Source organism: Lepidochelys kempii, chromosome 15 (assembly GCF_965140285.1).
Source record: "Lepidochelys kempii isolate rLepKem1 chromosome 15, rLepKem1.hap1, whole genome shotgun sequence".
NCBI lineage: Eukaryota > Metazoa > Chordata > Testudines > Cheloniidae > Lepidochelys > Lepidochelys kempii.
The window spans coordinates 16,185,916-16,202,353 of NC_136394.1; the positions used below are offsets into that span (position 1 = coordinate 16,185,916).

The 16,438-nt window shown below is 52.9% G+C and overlaps 2 protein-coding genes across 5 annotated transcripts in view; both read left to right on the forward strand.

Annotated features, from left to right (window-relative positions):
• SEPTIN5 (septin 5) overlaps positions 1–9,070 on the forward strand; it is a 68,803-nt gene extending 59,733 nt beyond the window's left edge. For 3 of the 4 annotated variants that reach the window (XM_073312267.2, XM_073312264.2, XM_073312265.2), the window contains exons 9-11: positions 1,183–1,318; positions 3,468–3,570; positions 4,608–9,070. In XM_073312267.2, coding sequence (XP_073168368.1) covers positions 1,183–1,318; positions 3,468–3,570; positions 4,608–4,664 — 296 coding nt within the window. In that variant the 3' untranslated portion in view covers positions 4,665–9,070. Of the gene's footprint in view, positions 1–1,182; positions 1,319–3,467; positions 3,571–4,607 lie in introns of those variants that run through there. The other variant, XM_073312266.2, reaches the window with a different exon arrangement.
• Positions 9,071–11,564: 2,494 nt separating this feature from the next.
• On the forward strand, positions 11,565–15,740 carry GP1BB (glycoprotein Ib platelet subunit beta). Its single transcript, XM_073313680.2, has 2 exons — positions 11,565–11,844; positions 12,802–15,740. Exons 1-2 carry the CDS (start codon positions 11,778–11,780, stop codon positions 13,422–13,424), a joined length of 690 nt encoding a protein of 229 aa, XP_073169781.1. The 5' UTR covers positions 11,565–11,777; the 3' UTR covers positions 13,425–15,740.
• The last annotated feature ends 698 nt before the right edge of the window (positions 15,741–16,438 follow it).

Consider the following 16,438-nt stretch of genomic DNA (forward strand, 5'->3'; position numbering starts at 1 on the left):
GTGCCCTGGAAATGGGGGTGGTGACTGATCTGACTCTCCTCTGGCTTGTCGCGGCAGGATGCGTGCGGGTATTGGGTCGTACAGGCACTAGTGTGTTGTGCTAGGGTTGCTCAGGACACCCTGACGGCTCGGACGGGGCGGATGCATTGCAGCGTTTGTGTCTGGGAGGAAAAGCAGCTTGCGAAATCCGTGGTGTGACGTGGCCTGGCTGCTCTTGACTTTGCAAGCTAAAAAATAAAGGAAAGGAGGCAGGTCAGACGGGGGACTTGACCTCCCTTGGAACTGGCCCTTTTAACTGTGCAGGTACGCAGGGGAACAATTAACTGAAAAATCCTGAGCCAAGCCCACTGATGGCTGTTTCAGAAGAGGAGTAAAGCTGCTGTCTGCATGGCTATACAGGGGTGACACTTGTTAGATACACAGACTGTGCCCATGCCTCAGTGCAGCCCTGGTGTGCCTGGCTCCCTGTGATTTCACCTCCCTGTTGTGTGATCCTCCTCTTCAAAAGCAAGTGAGTCTGGGCCTAATCCAAAATCCATTGGGATCAATGGAAAGAAGTCCATTGACTTCAGTGGACTTTGGATCAGGCTCTAGATTTAGGATGAAGATAGACCCGGAGACCAGGCTCATAAAGCCCTTTGATTTGATTCTGATTAGTTTCCATTGCTAGCTGCAGTCCCAGAGACTGCCCGGTTTGATGAATATGATCCATACCCCTTGGAACCAGTGTCCCCAGTCAAAACCCGCCTGGCCCCAAGCCTCTGCCCACACAGTCTTCTTTCCCAAAGCCCTGGGAGCCAGGTGAGCTTAGCAGCCTGGCCTACAGGTCAGCAAATTCAGGCTCTTGTGACCAAGGGGAGAAGCAAGCTCTAGAGCAGAGGACCCTGTTGTTGGAAATATTCTACCTCCAGCCCCTTCCCATTGAAACCAGGGTGGTATTCGCTTGAGCACAAGTGCCCTGATATCACGCCAGCAGAGAGGCAGCCCCATGGGCATGTGTACCCAAGCAGCATGAAAGTGGGGTGCCGGGCAGGGTAGGAGATGGGCTAATGGGGTGGTCTGGAGGGACCTTGCAGGGACAGGGGTTGGATGTGGCGAGGCTCTGAAGGGGCCATTGCTCATCCTTGCCCCCGGTCAGGTGTTGGGGTGAAAGCCAAGTGCTGTTTGTTGCTGCTCCCCCAGTGGAAAACCAGGCGCATTGTGATTTCGTGAAGCTGCGGAACATGCTGATCCGGACACACATGCACGACCTGAAGGACGTCACCTGTGATGTTCACTATGAGAACTATAGAGCTCAGTGCATCCAGCAGATGACGAGGTGGGTGCCCGTGGGCGGTGCTCTTCTCCTGTGCGTCCGGTGCCTCGGGCGGGGGAGCTGTCATCTGCTTCCAGGTGCTGGCGGGGGGTACTCTCTGCAGAGAGAAGTTGCAGATGGCAGCCAGGTGTACTGAAAGGAGAAACAACTAGCCACCGTACCCCAATCGCAGTGTCTCTGAGAACCACCACGGGGAGACCTCTGCGAAGCCTGGTCGCTGCCTGGACGCTCCCACCCTCAGCCCTGCGGTGTTGTGGGCACCGAGAGAGATGGTCCTAGCGCAGGAGCTCTTTTCAGTGGTAGGAAAAAATGGAGCTGGCCTAGTGACATTAACAGGGAATCAACTGTCCCCCCGGGGATTTGTCTGTGAACGGCTCGTGTTGCCAGAGCAGCAGCCTGGAACGGGGGGGGGTGGGGAGTTGGCAGCTCCCACGTCCTCGGCAGCTGTGGCCTGTCTTAGGCATGACATCACCCCTGAGATGCTGCTGTTTCTCTGGCAATGCGTCTGTTGGCGCAATTAGCGATTACTGAGTCTTAACGAGTCACCAACGATTGCCCTGCCCTCTCCTGGGTCACTGTACTCTGCTTCCCTGCAGTTTCAGCTGGAAGGGAGAGCTGGTCACAGAAATCTCTTAAAAACCCCCCCACCCCTGCAAATTTGAAATGTCGAATTTTAAAAATCTCTAGCACACTTCTGTTGTAGATTGTGACCTTCCCTTCCTATGCTCAGCTGTTGCTGTGTGCTCTCACGTTCCACCCCAGAAGTGGCTGTATTACACTGATGGGCAAGTAACGCTTGTACACTGGGTGTAAATATCTGTAAGTGTGCATGTGGATATATACATGTGATGTGTATGTGCGCACACAGCTGCATAGAATTAAATTTCTATGCCAGACAAACCTTTTCATTTTCATTGGAGGGAATTCAGAATCCCAAGAGAGCCAGGTATGGAACAATTAACTCTAGAGAGCTGAGAGAAGTGGCTTGTTTGCCTAAATACTGTTTAGATACAGAATTTAGTAACCATTTAAAAGAAGATGATGAATAAATTACTTAACTAAACTAGGTTTCAGGGTAGCAGTCGTGTTTAGTCTGTATCCGCAAAAAGAAAAGGAGGACTTGTGGCACCTTAGACTAGCAAATTTATTTGAGCATGAGCTTTCGTGGGCTACAGCTCACTTCATCGGATAATGCATGCATCCGATGAAGTGAGCTGTAGCCCACGAAAGCTGATGCTCAAATAAATTGGTTAGTCTCTAAGGTGCCACAAGTCCTCCTTTTCTTTTAACTAAAATAGTTACCTCCCTCCCTACGTTTTTTTTGGTTCTAAATCCAACACCCCTGTGGTTTGCCTCCAATTCTCATGTCTTTGCTGATTCTCTACACTTCAAGTCCGAGGGAACTGGGATGTAATAGTTTCCTATGGAGCTGAACTCTAAGATAAATGTGCATTGAGTCAACAGGGCCACCAAGTGGTGAGAGGATGCAGTGACACCTTGGAATTCTCCAAGGGCTGCCTTTTGTTCCCCAAGGGTTCTTCACCACTTGAATGTAGTGCCCCGACTCTTGCTAGGATTCGTATAATTAAACTGGCTCCATGTTTCAGTCCTTCTGAAAAAGGTCTGTGAACATGGTACGGTTGCTTGACAAATGTTGATATTCGTGCCGACCTCTGTCTATGCGTGGGTGTATGTGTGTGTATATTTATCTCAAACAGCGAGAGAGACCTCAAGACCATGATTGGTAAATGCCTCTCATAAATTTGTCATCCGCACAGCTCGTGGCTTATTGGTTTGCTGATGTGGCCTTAGGGTAAGGTGGTCAGAGATGCCAGCTCTTTAAGGGATTGGGTTTACTCTCCGCAGCTGGTTTGTGGCTTTCCCCTAGAATAGCTGCCGCAGCCCACTCTTCTGAAATCTCAAGTGTGATACGTACCTGTGTGTGAATGGATCCCACACATCCTTGCCATGCTCCCCCAAACTGCATCCAAGCGGCCTGGTTTCTGTGACACTCCCCAGCTGGCTGGCCAGGCGCTTGGGGCTGTGATTGTGCCCTGCGGTGTTTGTGAGAGGGCCTCGTTCCCCGCTGCGCAAACCCCAGCTTGCCTGGAACAGGAACAGACTCAATTTCTCCACTCTCTCCCCCTCACAGTAAGCTGACTCAGGACAACAGGATAGAAAGCCCCATCCCTATCCTGCCCCTTCCAACGCCTGATGCTGAAACGGAGAAGCTGATCAAAATGAAGGATGAAGAGGTGGGTACCCACTGCACGTTGCCCTCCTCAGCGATGAGCAGAGGGGCTGCCCTAGGCGAGGCTGTCCTGGGGTTCCCTGGTGCCCCCGTCCCTGCTCTACTTTTCCTTCTGCTACCCTCTGTCCCAGAGCTCCCAGTCAGGAGGGCAGGGCCCGGAGGCTGTGTCCGTTTCGGTCAGTGGCGATGCCATCCCGTGAACTGCAGAGCAAGGCCCTGTTCAATGCCAGCAGCCATCAAGTTCGGAGAGGAGTTAGAGGGTGTCTCTCTGAAAGCCCCATCATCCCTCCCAAGGCTGAGCAAAGCACCAGTCAGCTCTGCCACGGTGGGCACCATTGGGTTCCAGAGTCAGAGGGTTTAAAGCTGGCAGGGACCACCCCTGCCATGGTCGCCCTGTGACCTGAAGCACCCAGAGTCAGTCGAGTGGGTGCGAGGACCAGGAGTGCACCAAGTGCAGGCTGGGACCACACCCGGTTCCCTTGTACAGCCCGGCCAGGTCACGCTGTGCAGTTGCCAGGCCAGGGTGTAGCGCAAGCTCCTCCCTGTGCCAGCCGCTGTGCTGAGTTACTGGGGAAAGGGGCAGGAGCAGGGCGTGGGGCAAAGGCGAGATCATGAGAAAGGAGGTGATAGAGGGCAGAGCCTCGGGCAGCGCAGTGCATCAGGGTGAGCGCCATCCCGCCCGCCCTCTCCACCTCGCGGGGGTGAGCACCATCTCCCATCCTGCCCTTGACGGCGGGGGCTCCTCCAAACCCCGGCTGCATGATCCTGAGCACCCTGTGAGCCGTCGCTAGCTAGCCCATGCAGACAGCGGAGTGACACGCACCGAGCGGGGCAGATGGGGGCCTAGAGCCCCACTCGCAAACATGCCGTCCCAGTAACGGGGCAAGCCCACCACCCCCTTAGAGCATCCCACTGGCCGGGGCGGAGCCGCGCTCTGTCTGACCTTCCCACTGGCCGGGGCGGAGCCGCGCTCTGTCTGACCTTCCCACTGGCCGGGGCGGAGCCGCGCTCTGTCTGACCTTCCCTCTCCCTCTCCTGCAGTTGCGGAGGATGCAGGAGATGCTGCAGAAGATGCAGCAGCAGATGCAGGACCAGTGAGAGCCAGGAGGATGGAGAGCAAAGGGAATCCCTGGCGACCTTCTGGGGCCCAGCTTGAGAAGTGGCCGTTGTAGGAAGAAGTTCCCCGTTGTGTAGAGACTTGTGGGCGAGAGCTGTGCCCCCCCACCCCCTAATTTATTAGCAGTGACACTGGCTTTCCTGTCAGCTGGAGTGTGGAAGAGGCTCTTCACTTAGCAATTTACTGGTGTGTTTTTCTTTTGTTCCTTTTAAGCCTGGGAAGTGTCTAAGGCATTTTTAGAACCGTTCCAACTTCCAGATGTACTCAGCCCTGGCCAGGGAATGCGCCTCTGTTCAAAGTCACGGTTTCGATGGCGCATTAGCTTTGAAGACTCTGTGTAAATGCACAAAAATGTTTACTCCCAACCAAGGTGCTGGGACCCTCTCCCCCACCCCCCTGGGCCAGGGTGGGCACCTAGAAGGACAAATGTTCCCTCTGCACCAAGAGCTCATGACTTGGACCCAGCCAGCCACCCCTCCCCCACTGGGGGATTCCAGGCCACCCCCCTGCTCTGCAAGGGAGAGCAGTGGGCTGGGGGGGGGGCAGGGTGGAGTTGATCAGGGGACACTAGCCTGCGGGGGTATTTTTAAGGTGCCTGAACATTCCTGTCTAATTTTCCTGTTGAGAAACTCCAGGATCTTTTGCACTGAGAGGGGAGAGATCAGCCCCACCCACTAGGTTAGAAGATACCAGCTTTCCCTGCCCTCATTTGGAGCAGTGTTTCTTGACGGCCGGTCCCTGGCCTGGCGCCGGTCCCTCAGATCTCCTTGACACAGCTTAGGAAGGCAGGGAGCCGGTCCCTGGAATCAAAAACGTTGAGAAACTCTGGTTTGGAGCATAGGGGTGAGGATGCGGCACTCGGTGCTGGGAGATCCCGGTTTGCAGACACAAGGAATACAGGAGCAGCCCATGAGGTGCCAGCATCTTCCCAGCCAGCCCTGCCCCTGCTGTGGCCAAACCATACTGTGGATCTGAGTCCCTGGCAGAACTAGGGAGCAGTTAGCAGGAAGCTTGGTGGCTTTTCCTTTGCTTCCTGCTCTCTCTGGGGTGAGGGAAGGGGTATCCCTGGTGTAGCCCCCGCCATCCAGCCTGTGCATAGCCCTTGGGCTCACTGGGAAAGGTGACACGCCAGCCAGAGGGACCAAAGAGCTGAGGGCAGTGTCCCAGTTTGTACCTGACCAGGGGAAGTCTCGGGGCAGGAGACAAACTCTAAATATGGAGCTTTCCTCATCCCTGAGCATTAGCAGCCTTGCTGGCCCCTGAGTCCGTCTTGCTGGGGAGGGAGGACGTTTTCCTTTGCACCGTTCTCGCTGTGCACACGGGGGAGCTGAAAGACTTCTATCGGGGCAGAGGAGGCAAGACAGGCTATGTACACGGCTGGCCTTATGGAAAATGGCACCCTTGGCTGCCCTTCCCTGCCCCACTCATGGCTGCACAGGGAGGAGTTTCTGAGCCTGGGGGCTCCCCTGACCGCCTAGCAGGAGGACGGGAAGGGGAGACCCAGGGGCTGGCCCGCTGGCTCCGCAGGGGCAAGCCTGGCTGCCTGCACCTCCCCGCCTGGCTGGCAGCTCCAGGCGGTATCATCCGCCCCCGGCCCAGCTGGCCAAGGGCTTCAGCCCTGGGCTCACCTGCATTCACTCCCATTCTGGCAGCCCAGGCCTGCCATCTTGTGACACTTGGATGGCACCTCCCTGGGCAGTCGCCCATGTCTCCCACCCGTAAGGCTGGCCCTGGCTGTGTAGGGAGCAGGTTGGTGCTGAATGGGTTGTGGGCAGCAAGGGAGCGTTTGAGTCCCTGGGAGGAGGCTTAGTACAGCCCAGCTCCGCTGGCTATGCACTGCCCCCTCTCTTCCCTGTCACCCAGGACTCCACCCAGCAGCCTTTCTGGGCAGCAGCTTTAGGCATCCCCCGTTTCCCGCCCCTGGTCCTAGCCATGGGGACCTGCGTGGTTGAGTCCCAGCGCAGGGCAAGCTGGCAGGATCTGGTGGCAGAGATACGAGGGCTGTGTCTGCAGCAGCCGCTGTCCTGCTGTCATTTGCTGTGTTATTTTTAACCAAGCACAGTAAAGGAGCAACCAGAAGTGTGGCCTGTCTGATAGTAATGCCACTGGCCGGCCAGGGAAAATGGGCCCGGAGGCTAACTGGGTCTTCCCTTAGACTCCTTGGAGTGCTGGCAAGGAGCTGATTGCCTGATGCACATGGGGGTGGGTCCTTCTTGCCCAGCCCCTGGTTCCCGCTCTGAGTCCTGTGGGTGCCCATTTACCTGTGGCTTTGTGTTGTCCAGCTCTGACTCCTTGATGGCCGGCTCTTGGTGTGACACGCGGCGTTGGCTGGGTCTGGTTAAGTGCCAGGGCTGCTTCTGCTAGCAGTGTGTCATGCTGGCTTCTCTCAGCAGGGCCCTGGGGCCTGATCTCTTGTCCTGTTGGTGAGTAGCTGGGGCGGTGTCTGTTACTCACAGGCAACCCTCTTTTGTCTCGGGTAGGTATAGGAGAGACAGGACAGACCTCAGAAATAATGAGGAGAGGCTAAGCTAATGAAGGGCAGCAATGCCTCTTGGACAGATGTCTAAGCTAGGCCAGGGCAAACTGAACCTCTCAGCTTAGAGGCTGGCTTGTTTAAGAGGCCCCTTTTGCTGCCCCAATGAAGTGCAGAGCGGTACAGTGTGTCTGGGGCCCAAACTCAGGCCAGAAGAGCAATATCACTATCTCCCCAGCTCCTTTGTCCTGTCCCGTCCCCTCTGTGCGAAGCACATAAGAGATGGGCAATGCCATGCCAGGGTAGACTGAGGGGCCATTTACTCCTATCTCCAGCACTGTCCAATGCCAGATGCTTAAAGGGAAAGTGTGAGCCGCCTCGCCATAATGCACTTGCTTGTGTGGTATTGTAGCCCGAGGGGGCAGCTTCTTCCAGGCCTGGGCTGGTGATCAGCTACTATCCTGACGCATGAGGATTGCTAACTTGTATCAGTTTTGTTCATGCTAGTGTAACTGCAGATGCTGTTCCTGTTCATTGGAGGGTGTGTTCCCTTTTTGTAAAGCTTGATAAGTTCCTTGCTTCTGCATTATCCTGAGGCAGTGAGTTCCACAAGTTAACAATCTGTTGCAGGTAAGGTGGTAACATTTCCAGACCAGCTAAGGGGGCCTCTGTGTCCAGCATGTTTTGGCCCAAGAAGGGGTGGAGGAGAGCATCTTCCCTTTAGCATTAGATGACGGTTTGGTTGAGTGCAGCCTGCAGCTGTACTGGTGGTTGACTCCACAAGCAAGGCATTGAAGCAGGGCACTGCTGTGGGTCTGAGGCATTTGGCAGGACAGGGCACCGCAGCCAGAATTGCTGACTAAGACATCTGCCCCCTTTCCCGGCGAGGACATCTCCGTCAACTCAATGCAAACTTCTGCTAAATCAGGTAACGTTTCCCAGACCCATTCCACACAGAGCTGAACTCCTCAGCCATGGGCAGGGGTAGCGTGGCATCAGAGAGGGAAAAGCACCTTCTGCCAAGGCAGCTAGAGCTGCAACTTCTCTAGAGTGGGAAGTAGGACCACAGAGACCCACCAGCAAAGACAACACAGCAGGTTTTCTTCCTCTCGGGAGGCTGTGGGGAGGGTTGGCTGCCTGGAAAGACATTGGAAATGGAGGTGAGCCCCTGGAATGCTCTGGAGATCTGCCCTCTGTCTGCGTGTTCTCAGAGTGGAGTCTCCCCCTGTTGAATTGAGCTGCCCTGTGACTGGTAGAGGCGTTCCTGGGTAAGCATGGCTGGCGGTTCCTCCCCTGGCAGCGAACAAAGTAGAGAGTATGGCTAGGATGCTCCTTCCCCCTAACACCCCCCCCCCCCCACGCATCCTAAGCCTTTGCCAGTTTTTTGCGCTTCTGAGCAACTCCAGGCTCTGAGTCTGGCTCCACCGAGTTCTCGTGAGCTGTCGCTGGGCTGGGGGGTTGTGGGTGCCACGTCTCAAACCGTGTGCCTGATTTGGGAGGTGGTTGTGGGATGAACCCGTTTGTGTGCCACTGGTCCTGGCTCTGGCCAGCACTCGCTGACCACCTGCATGCCTTGTCCTGCATCCTGTTCCTTTGGGGGCTGGGAATTCCATTCTTCACGCTGTGCGGCGGCTTTCCCCGCTCCTTCATTGCACACGCAGTAACCCTGGCTTGCTCGTGACCATGTGATTTCTGCATCCCCTTGCTCTGTTCTTAGGCGCTTCCTTTCCCCATTGTCGTTTTGGTTGGGTTTTTTTGTACATTACTGTTGAGTACTTTGTCATTGTGAACGAAGAGAAACAAACCCTTTGGAAACGTATCCATTTTATTAAAATGATGATGGCTATTATTATTATTAATAATGTTTACTACCTGAACTGGTCAGTGAAATAAATACATGAAAAAAACCCACAAGACGACCTTTTCCTGAGTTTTTCTGTCTGCGGAAGGGGGACTTGTTAGGAGTGGGGACAGAAATGCAAGATGCCTGGAAAATTCCCCTGGGTGTGATCTGTCCAGTTCTCTAGTTCAATCAGATTAGGCTGGATGTAGGCATAGGCCGGGTCAGACCTGAGTGGCCCAGAGATCCTGTGCTCCAGGACACAATGGCACTCACTCAGATTCGGAGGGGAACATGGGCCGGAGGAGTCAGAAGGGTGGGGTAGAGGGGATTGAGAAGGGGAGAGAAGAGGGTCAGGATTGGCGGGGCAAATCTGTGCCCCCTCCCACTTTAGATGGCACTCCTCAGTCCCTGGATGAAATGCTCTGGCCTGGCTTATGCAGGAGGTCAGGTGGTCATAATGGTCCTTTCTGGCCTATGGAAAAATCTACCTGGGTGATCCCCGTTGTCTTGAGGCGCCCCCCAAATGAAAGAAAAACACTCTAACAAAAGCTGAGCAGTTTGTGGGCCCAGATTCCCTGCCTGCCTTCTGCACTGCTGTAATAGTCGGAATGAGCCACTCCGATTTATTAAAAAGAACAGGAGGACTTGTGGCACCTCAGAGATGAACCAATTTATTTGAGCATCCGACGAAGTGAGCTGTAGCCCACGAAAGCTGATGCTCCAATAAATGGGTGGGTCTCTAAGGTGCCACAAGTCCTCCTGTTCTTTTTGCGGATACCGACTAACATGGCTGCTACTCTGAAACCTGATTTATTAGAAACTTAAAGCGTAAAGGTTTTAAAGCGTATGAGATGAGGTTTTATCCCCAGTCCTGCCTTCAGCTACAGCCCCACTGAATCGATGGGCCCAATTTTTCCTGGCCCTGTTCCTAAGGTCATCTTGGACCCCAGTGCAGCTGGGTGTCAATCCTTCCTGTTCTGGTCTGGTAGCATTTACACCCCTGTGTAAATGGGTGCAGAGAGAATCTGGCCCAATGGGCTTACAGGAGAGGTACTGTACGGGGAAACCGGGGGCAGGGTTTGTGGTCCTTAATGCATGCAATGGGGATGTGATCTCAGCATCCCCAGAGCTGTCTATTTTTATCCCTTTGGGTCTGCTGCTCAGGCTGGAGCGTCTCCCAGTGCCACAAATTCCGACGGCAGGATGTGGTAAACCTGCCTTGCTAACTGTGAGCTGCACATGCTTCGAGCTGCTGAGTCATCTGACTCTATCGAGACAAGCCCGCTAGAGCACGATGTTCCCATGAGCATTATCTTTCCCAGCACTGGCCAGCCGAGCCAGCCTGCAGCTTTCTCCTTTCCCCTGGATCTTGCCTTTTTGTGTCTGCAAGTATCGGGCTCTCCCGGGCTTCAGGCATGTGAGAGAATGCAAGTTTTCAGAAGAGCAGCTCGCCAGCTCCCTCCCTACTCAGCTAGCGGCCCAGGCCACAGCTGAAAGCCAGAGCACCTCATCAGAAGTCACTAGCTGCTCAGAAGGGCAGGGATTGGGTCAGTGCTTTAATGAAGGTCCTCCAAGGCATGCTGATACTGTACATAGCATGAACAGGATGTTCGGGGACACCGTGCTGCCAGGAGCGCTCTTTCAGATGAGATGTGAAACCAGTTTAACAGACGTGCTTTTCACAATGGTATTTGTGTGAGCTTGAATTTTCTGGTCCAACTGAATCTTGAGTAATTGCCTAAATCCACCTGCAGCTTCGGTTGGATACAGTATTCCCCTTCGCTTCCTGCTCCAACATATTTGGTCCCCATTTACTGGACAGATTCACTAAAGGGAGACCTGTCCACAACCAGTGAAGATCCCAAGGTCACTGATTACAGGCACTTCCTGTCCCAGACTGAGACTCCTTATCCTGTCTCCTTCACTTCCTGTCCCAGTGCTGCACGCTCTTAAAACAGCTGCAGGCAGCTGTGAAGCGACTCATAGTTTTGTGCATATGTAGTTCATAAAGAGCTTGAGGATGAAAGGCGTAACAGGGTATTATGGGAATTACCTGGAGCATTGTCATATTGAAGCTGACACAGATCAATGTTAGGTTCCCCAAGCTTCCTTACAAACCTCTCAGCTGACAAGTGAGATCTCCGCCTGATCCTGCCTGGTTGCCATTGCTAAGTCTTTTCCAGCCTCGAGAGGGCCGGAGCTGCGTGCTACACAGAGGTTTGGGGAGCCGGGGAACAATCTGAGAGGTATTTGCCATTGCCAAGACAGAGCCAGACAGGCAAAGTGGAACTGAGTATGGGAAATTATGGGCCCTTCCCCAGGGGCTGATGGGGTTTTGAGGACTCTCCCATGGATTTCACATGAGGTTCCTTGCATATTTTCTTGCTGCTGCTAAGCAGAGCAATACAGAAAACAAAGCAAATACTTTGGGCTGCTTATCCTCTAAGAGGATGGCTTCCTTTCCAAAGGGTGCCAGGGTAAAACAGGGCACTGTTTTGAAAAGGGCAGGGCTGGACCACTCACAGATAACAGCAAAATGCTTTTGCCCTCTCTTTCCTCTGGGCCAAGACCCTCTGCCGTCCACTTGTCGTCATCAGGCCTGCCACATTTGAAGCGTTACCACAACCAGTGTCATCTTGCATCCCTCGGAACAGTTGCTTGGTGAAACCTCAGCTGTTCCGGCAAGACGGTGGCAGGGAGGAGTCCTGGGACTAGCTTTCCCCTTATCTTGCAGAGCCAAGTGGGGAACTAGCAGAGAGCTCAGCTGTGTACTTGCAAATGCTCCTGCACCACTTGCCCTCTTACTATAATCTTCCCTTGTGCCAGAGGCCAGCAATCTGCAAAGGTGAGTCTAGACACTGCACTTCCTGCTAACTTTACCTTCTTCCTCGGTCACTTCACTGCACAGCATTGCTTTACGGTGAGGCACCAAGCTGCTCTCTTCTTACCCCCTGTACAAGTCAGAGTCCATGATGACCCTTAGGATTTTTTGCAAGAATTGCAATACTAGGACGGTCCAATGGCTTGTCTCTTGTCTACAGCAGTAACCAATGCTTAGATCCTTCAGAACAAGGGTAGCCCCCTACTTCTGCAATACAATCTCAGAGTGGGGAATTTCTACCTGAGCCCACCTGATCTTTATATGTCCTGATGCATGAGAACTGCTTGTCTCTGTCACTTTTATTCTAGCCGTGGAAACTGCATTGGCTGTTCTTAGTCATGCAACTGTCTAATCCTTTTTTGAATCTTCTGTAGCTTTTTGCCTCTGTAATAACCTGAAGCTTCTGTTAATGAAAGGTCATTCGGAGCCTGTGACTGCATGAGCAGTTTTGCACACTAACATGACTGCTGCTGAATTTCCTTAGCTATTATAGTGCATCAGGAATGCAATCATGCAAATACCAGCTTCTCTTCACCGCCCTGGGCACCAATGGAAATGAGATTTGATGGCCTCAGCCAGTTCCTACTGGATGTCTGGTCACACCATAAGCCATCTGCCCTCCACAAACCCCGGGCTAAAATAGCAGGAGCACTCGCCTGTCTAGTATTACGAGAGAGCGAGCTCTTGCCCAACACATGCTGAAATTATGCCCTTGTCAGAGCTGGGGGTCTCTCATCTTCCTGGGTACCAATTCACCCAAAACTTAAATCCTCAAAGGAAATAAAAGCCCTGGGTTTGTTCTGTTCAGTTTGACAGTGTCAGGTGTCTGCGTCTGCTGCTCTTCTTATGCTGAGTGCCTGAGGTTTGTGCACAATGTCCCAAGGAGTTCAGGGTCAGAGGTGGCTTGTGTGTGTGTTTCAGAGCTGAAGATGATCTGCTGGATCCTCTTCCTTTCCCTGCTGGGCTCTCTGCCCCTTGTGACGCCCACCTGCCCCTCGTCCTGCCAGTGCAGCGCCAACATTGTCAACTGCATGTCGGGAGAGCTGACCAAAAACAGCCTCCCCGCATCCTTCAGCCCCTCAACTCAGACCCTCTTCCTCAACAACAACCTGCTCACCAGCATCCCCAGCGGGCTCCTGGACAACCTGCAGAGCCTCCAAGTGGCCTACCTGTGGGGGAACCCCTGGGAATGCGACTGCGACATCCTCTACCTGCGCTCGTGGCTCCAGTGGCAGCCGAATCGGACCCTGTATAGGAACGTGGTGTGTGCTTCCCCGGAACACCTGCGGGGCAGGATCATCGCGTACCTGTCGGAGGATGAGCTCATCTCTACCTGCCAGTACTGGTACTGCAGCATCGCGCTCATCTCCCAGATCTGCCTCTTCCTCTTCATCCTCCTCCAGGCTGTCCTGCTCCTCTTCATCATCTTGTTCCTGCATAGATTCCAGAGGATCGCCAATGTAGCCAGGCAGACCACCAAGGAGATACACCAGCACGTAGATACATGGGCTCCCCTTTCAGAGAATGCCCATGACATTGATTAATGTCACCAGGGCTTTCAGTCCTCATGCTTCAGGGCATAAGCTGATCAGCAGGGTCAGGAAGGACATCCATCCTCCTGGGATTGTAGCGTTGCGTGGGCCATTTGGTGCATTATGCTGAGAACCAGCCTTTCTCTGAAGCATAAGGAATAGGCCACTGTCTAAAGCAGGACATAGGCTGGGCCTATTGCTCTGTTGCAGTGCAGCTAATCCTGGGGTGTTATAATTCTGCACTCTTCCAAAGGGATAGAAACAGGATTGGGACAAACTGTTCTTTTATCAGACCTGTGCAAACTTGGTTGCTTTGCTGAAGTGAAAACTGTTACTGGTCTGGTCTCATTAGAGATTTAGTGATGCTCTGTGCAGAATCACGTGCTCCAAGAACCATAAGGAACTAACTTATAGCTGGCAAGAGCCAGGGCAGTCTGAGCTAATGCTGCTGCTATGTGATTCATGCTCATTTGGTCCCCAGGGCTCCATACACTAAAAGACTGGGGGCTGAGCTTAGAAAGTCCCTGATTCTGCTGGTTTGTTACAATGTGGGCAGAATCCAGCAGGCTGGCCCCAGGGTTAAGTAACTGGAGTAGGACACAGGAGAGATGGATTCGATTTCCCAGCTCTGCCTCGGATTTCCTGTCACCCTGGGCAAGTCAATCAGTCTCACTGTGCCACAGTAAAATTGGGATAATGTTCCTCCCTGCTGGCCACGCTTTGCCTTCTCTGTTTAGGGTGGGGCTGTTCAAAAGCCCACAGTGTTGGCTCAATTCTGTTCCCCGCTAAATGAAGGCGGGAGCCCAGTTAGGCCAATGCTGAGTGCTTCTTAAAGCCTCACCTCTTTATCTTCCTATGTGTCTGTATGCTGCCCAGCAGGATGGGGGCCTCTAGGGGCTAGTGAGATAGCAAGAAATACATAATGCAGCTTTAGCTATTTATAACAGTCCTTTCATTTCTGTAACAAAACCGTATTAAAAAAATGATGATGCAAATGGTTCTTCCCAGGTTGAAAAATGTATCTGGTTTAAACTCCTCGCAAACCATGCAAACAGGGGAACCACCCAGGAAAGGGTCTGGGGTGGGACCTTATTTTAAAAAGGATGTTCCTTGGAAATGGAATTGGGGGGAAAAGATTCACCCCGGACTCTGCAGCTGCTGGTTGTTAATGTGGAGTTTCTTTGAATTCAGGTTTTACACGGACGATTTGGGTTGTTTCTGGTTTTTATTTATGGTGAGGCCTGTGTTTGGTAATTTGCCAGCGGAGGGGCGAAGAGGAAGGTAGGTGAACTGGCAAGATGGAACGAGCATTTAAAATGAAGCAATGGCCCCGCAGGCCCATAATAACTCAGGGGATTGGGACTGGAGGCTTAGGTGACTGGTTTCCATCACAAGAGACCCCTGTGGCGGGGGCTGAGGGCACTGGCTGTTCCTCAACACACAAGGGGTTTACCTCAGCTCACCGATCCTGCTCCCTTAACAGAGGCACTGAGGACAAGGCCTGTAAATTGTTTTGGAGGCTGGATGGCAAAGAGTGGTTCTGGGGATCGTTGGGCTCCACGTTCAGGGGCATCCTAGACCTGGGCTGGTTCCCAAGCTGGAGAGTTCAGCCGTTTCCTTTTCTGTTTAGATCAGCATCATTTGCTTTCTAGTTACAACTTCAAACGGGGACAGGCCTCTTGGGCCTTCCGTGGTTTTTCCTGCTGACTCAATCCACCAGCTGGGCCTTCAGGGCACACGCCAAAGTCTTGGGCCTTGTGGGGACAGGGCGCTGATCCAAAACCCACTTTGCAGTCAGTGGGAAGAACCGGTGGATTCCAGTGGGCCCTGGATTAGGCCCTGGCAGAGGGTCGAGTGCATAGGAGGGGTGTTGTATTAATCTGGATGGAAGAAATGGGCCCAAAGAGTCAAACTTGTGAACATGAGCATGTCACTGTCCAACATTAAACAAGCTTCGGGGTTTGGTTTACAGAGACCTTAGCCCCATGGCCAAAAACCAAACCAAACCAAAAACAGCAACAAAAAACCCTCTTCAATCTTTTTAAGACACTGAACAGAAAGAAAGACCGCTAAAGCATTGGAAATGTAAAGTATTACATAAGGCTTTTATTTGAACAATGTCCCTTGTTCTCTTTCCCTGTAGCTGGAGAGTCTTTAGAAGGAACCCCTCCTGTTTCAGGGTGTTGTAGATGGTGTTAAAGATGTAAAGTAGTAACTGCTCCTGTGGGGAGGGAGAAAAGGTCCCGTGGGAGAGGCTGCAGTTGTTGTTACTATTGTAGTTAAAGTCCAGGCCCGTTTCCTAAAAGACAGAACAAGAAAAACACACAAGAGGGAAAGAAGACAAGAGCAAAGAGAGACAATGCAACTTCTGTCTCTGGTGCTGACTCTCACTTGCAACCTCCCTGCTGGAAAAAAACAGGTCCAGCACGCCGTCTTCTTAACTCTGAAGCCAGGTAAACTTGTAACAGGGTTGGTCTGATTGGGGCACGGCTCTTAGCTGCCCTTTTGTGTTTACAGGCTTACAGCAGTGTTACAAACTATAGTCTTGGGCTGGCAAAGCCAGACACTTGTACTAGGCAGAAGGCAAAAGGAGAGGGCTGGGAAAGAGAAGAAATAAGGTAGGGCAGGAAAAAGACACATGGAGCGACAAAGTCTCTCAGCCCTGGTGGTGTTTGGGATTCAGCTGGAGGTGGTGGTGTCATCTGGGTGCAGCTCTCTAGCCCAGGCTCTCAGGGCAGCTCACGGGAGTAGGACGAAGCAGGCCCAACGGTGTGACAGTGGGCGTCTCAGGAGACAGCCATGATGGCAAACCTCGCTGCTTCCCATTCTCCTGGCTCTCAGTCAGCCAGCGTCTGCCTTTGCCAAGTTTCTTCCCAAAGTTGCTTTTTTTTCCTTAAGGTCCCCGAAAGGGCGGATCCCATCCCCTCATTATTTTGTCCATGGATAGTCCTAATTCTCAACACACCTGGTTTGGTTTGTTGCTTTCTGGGCCCACATTTCTCTTGTTTACCAGGCACGATCTTAAC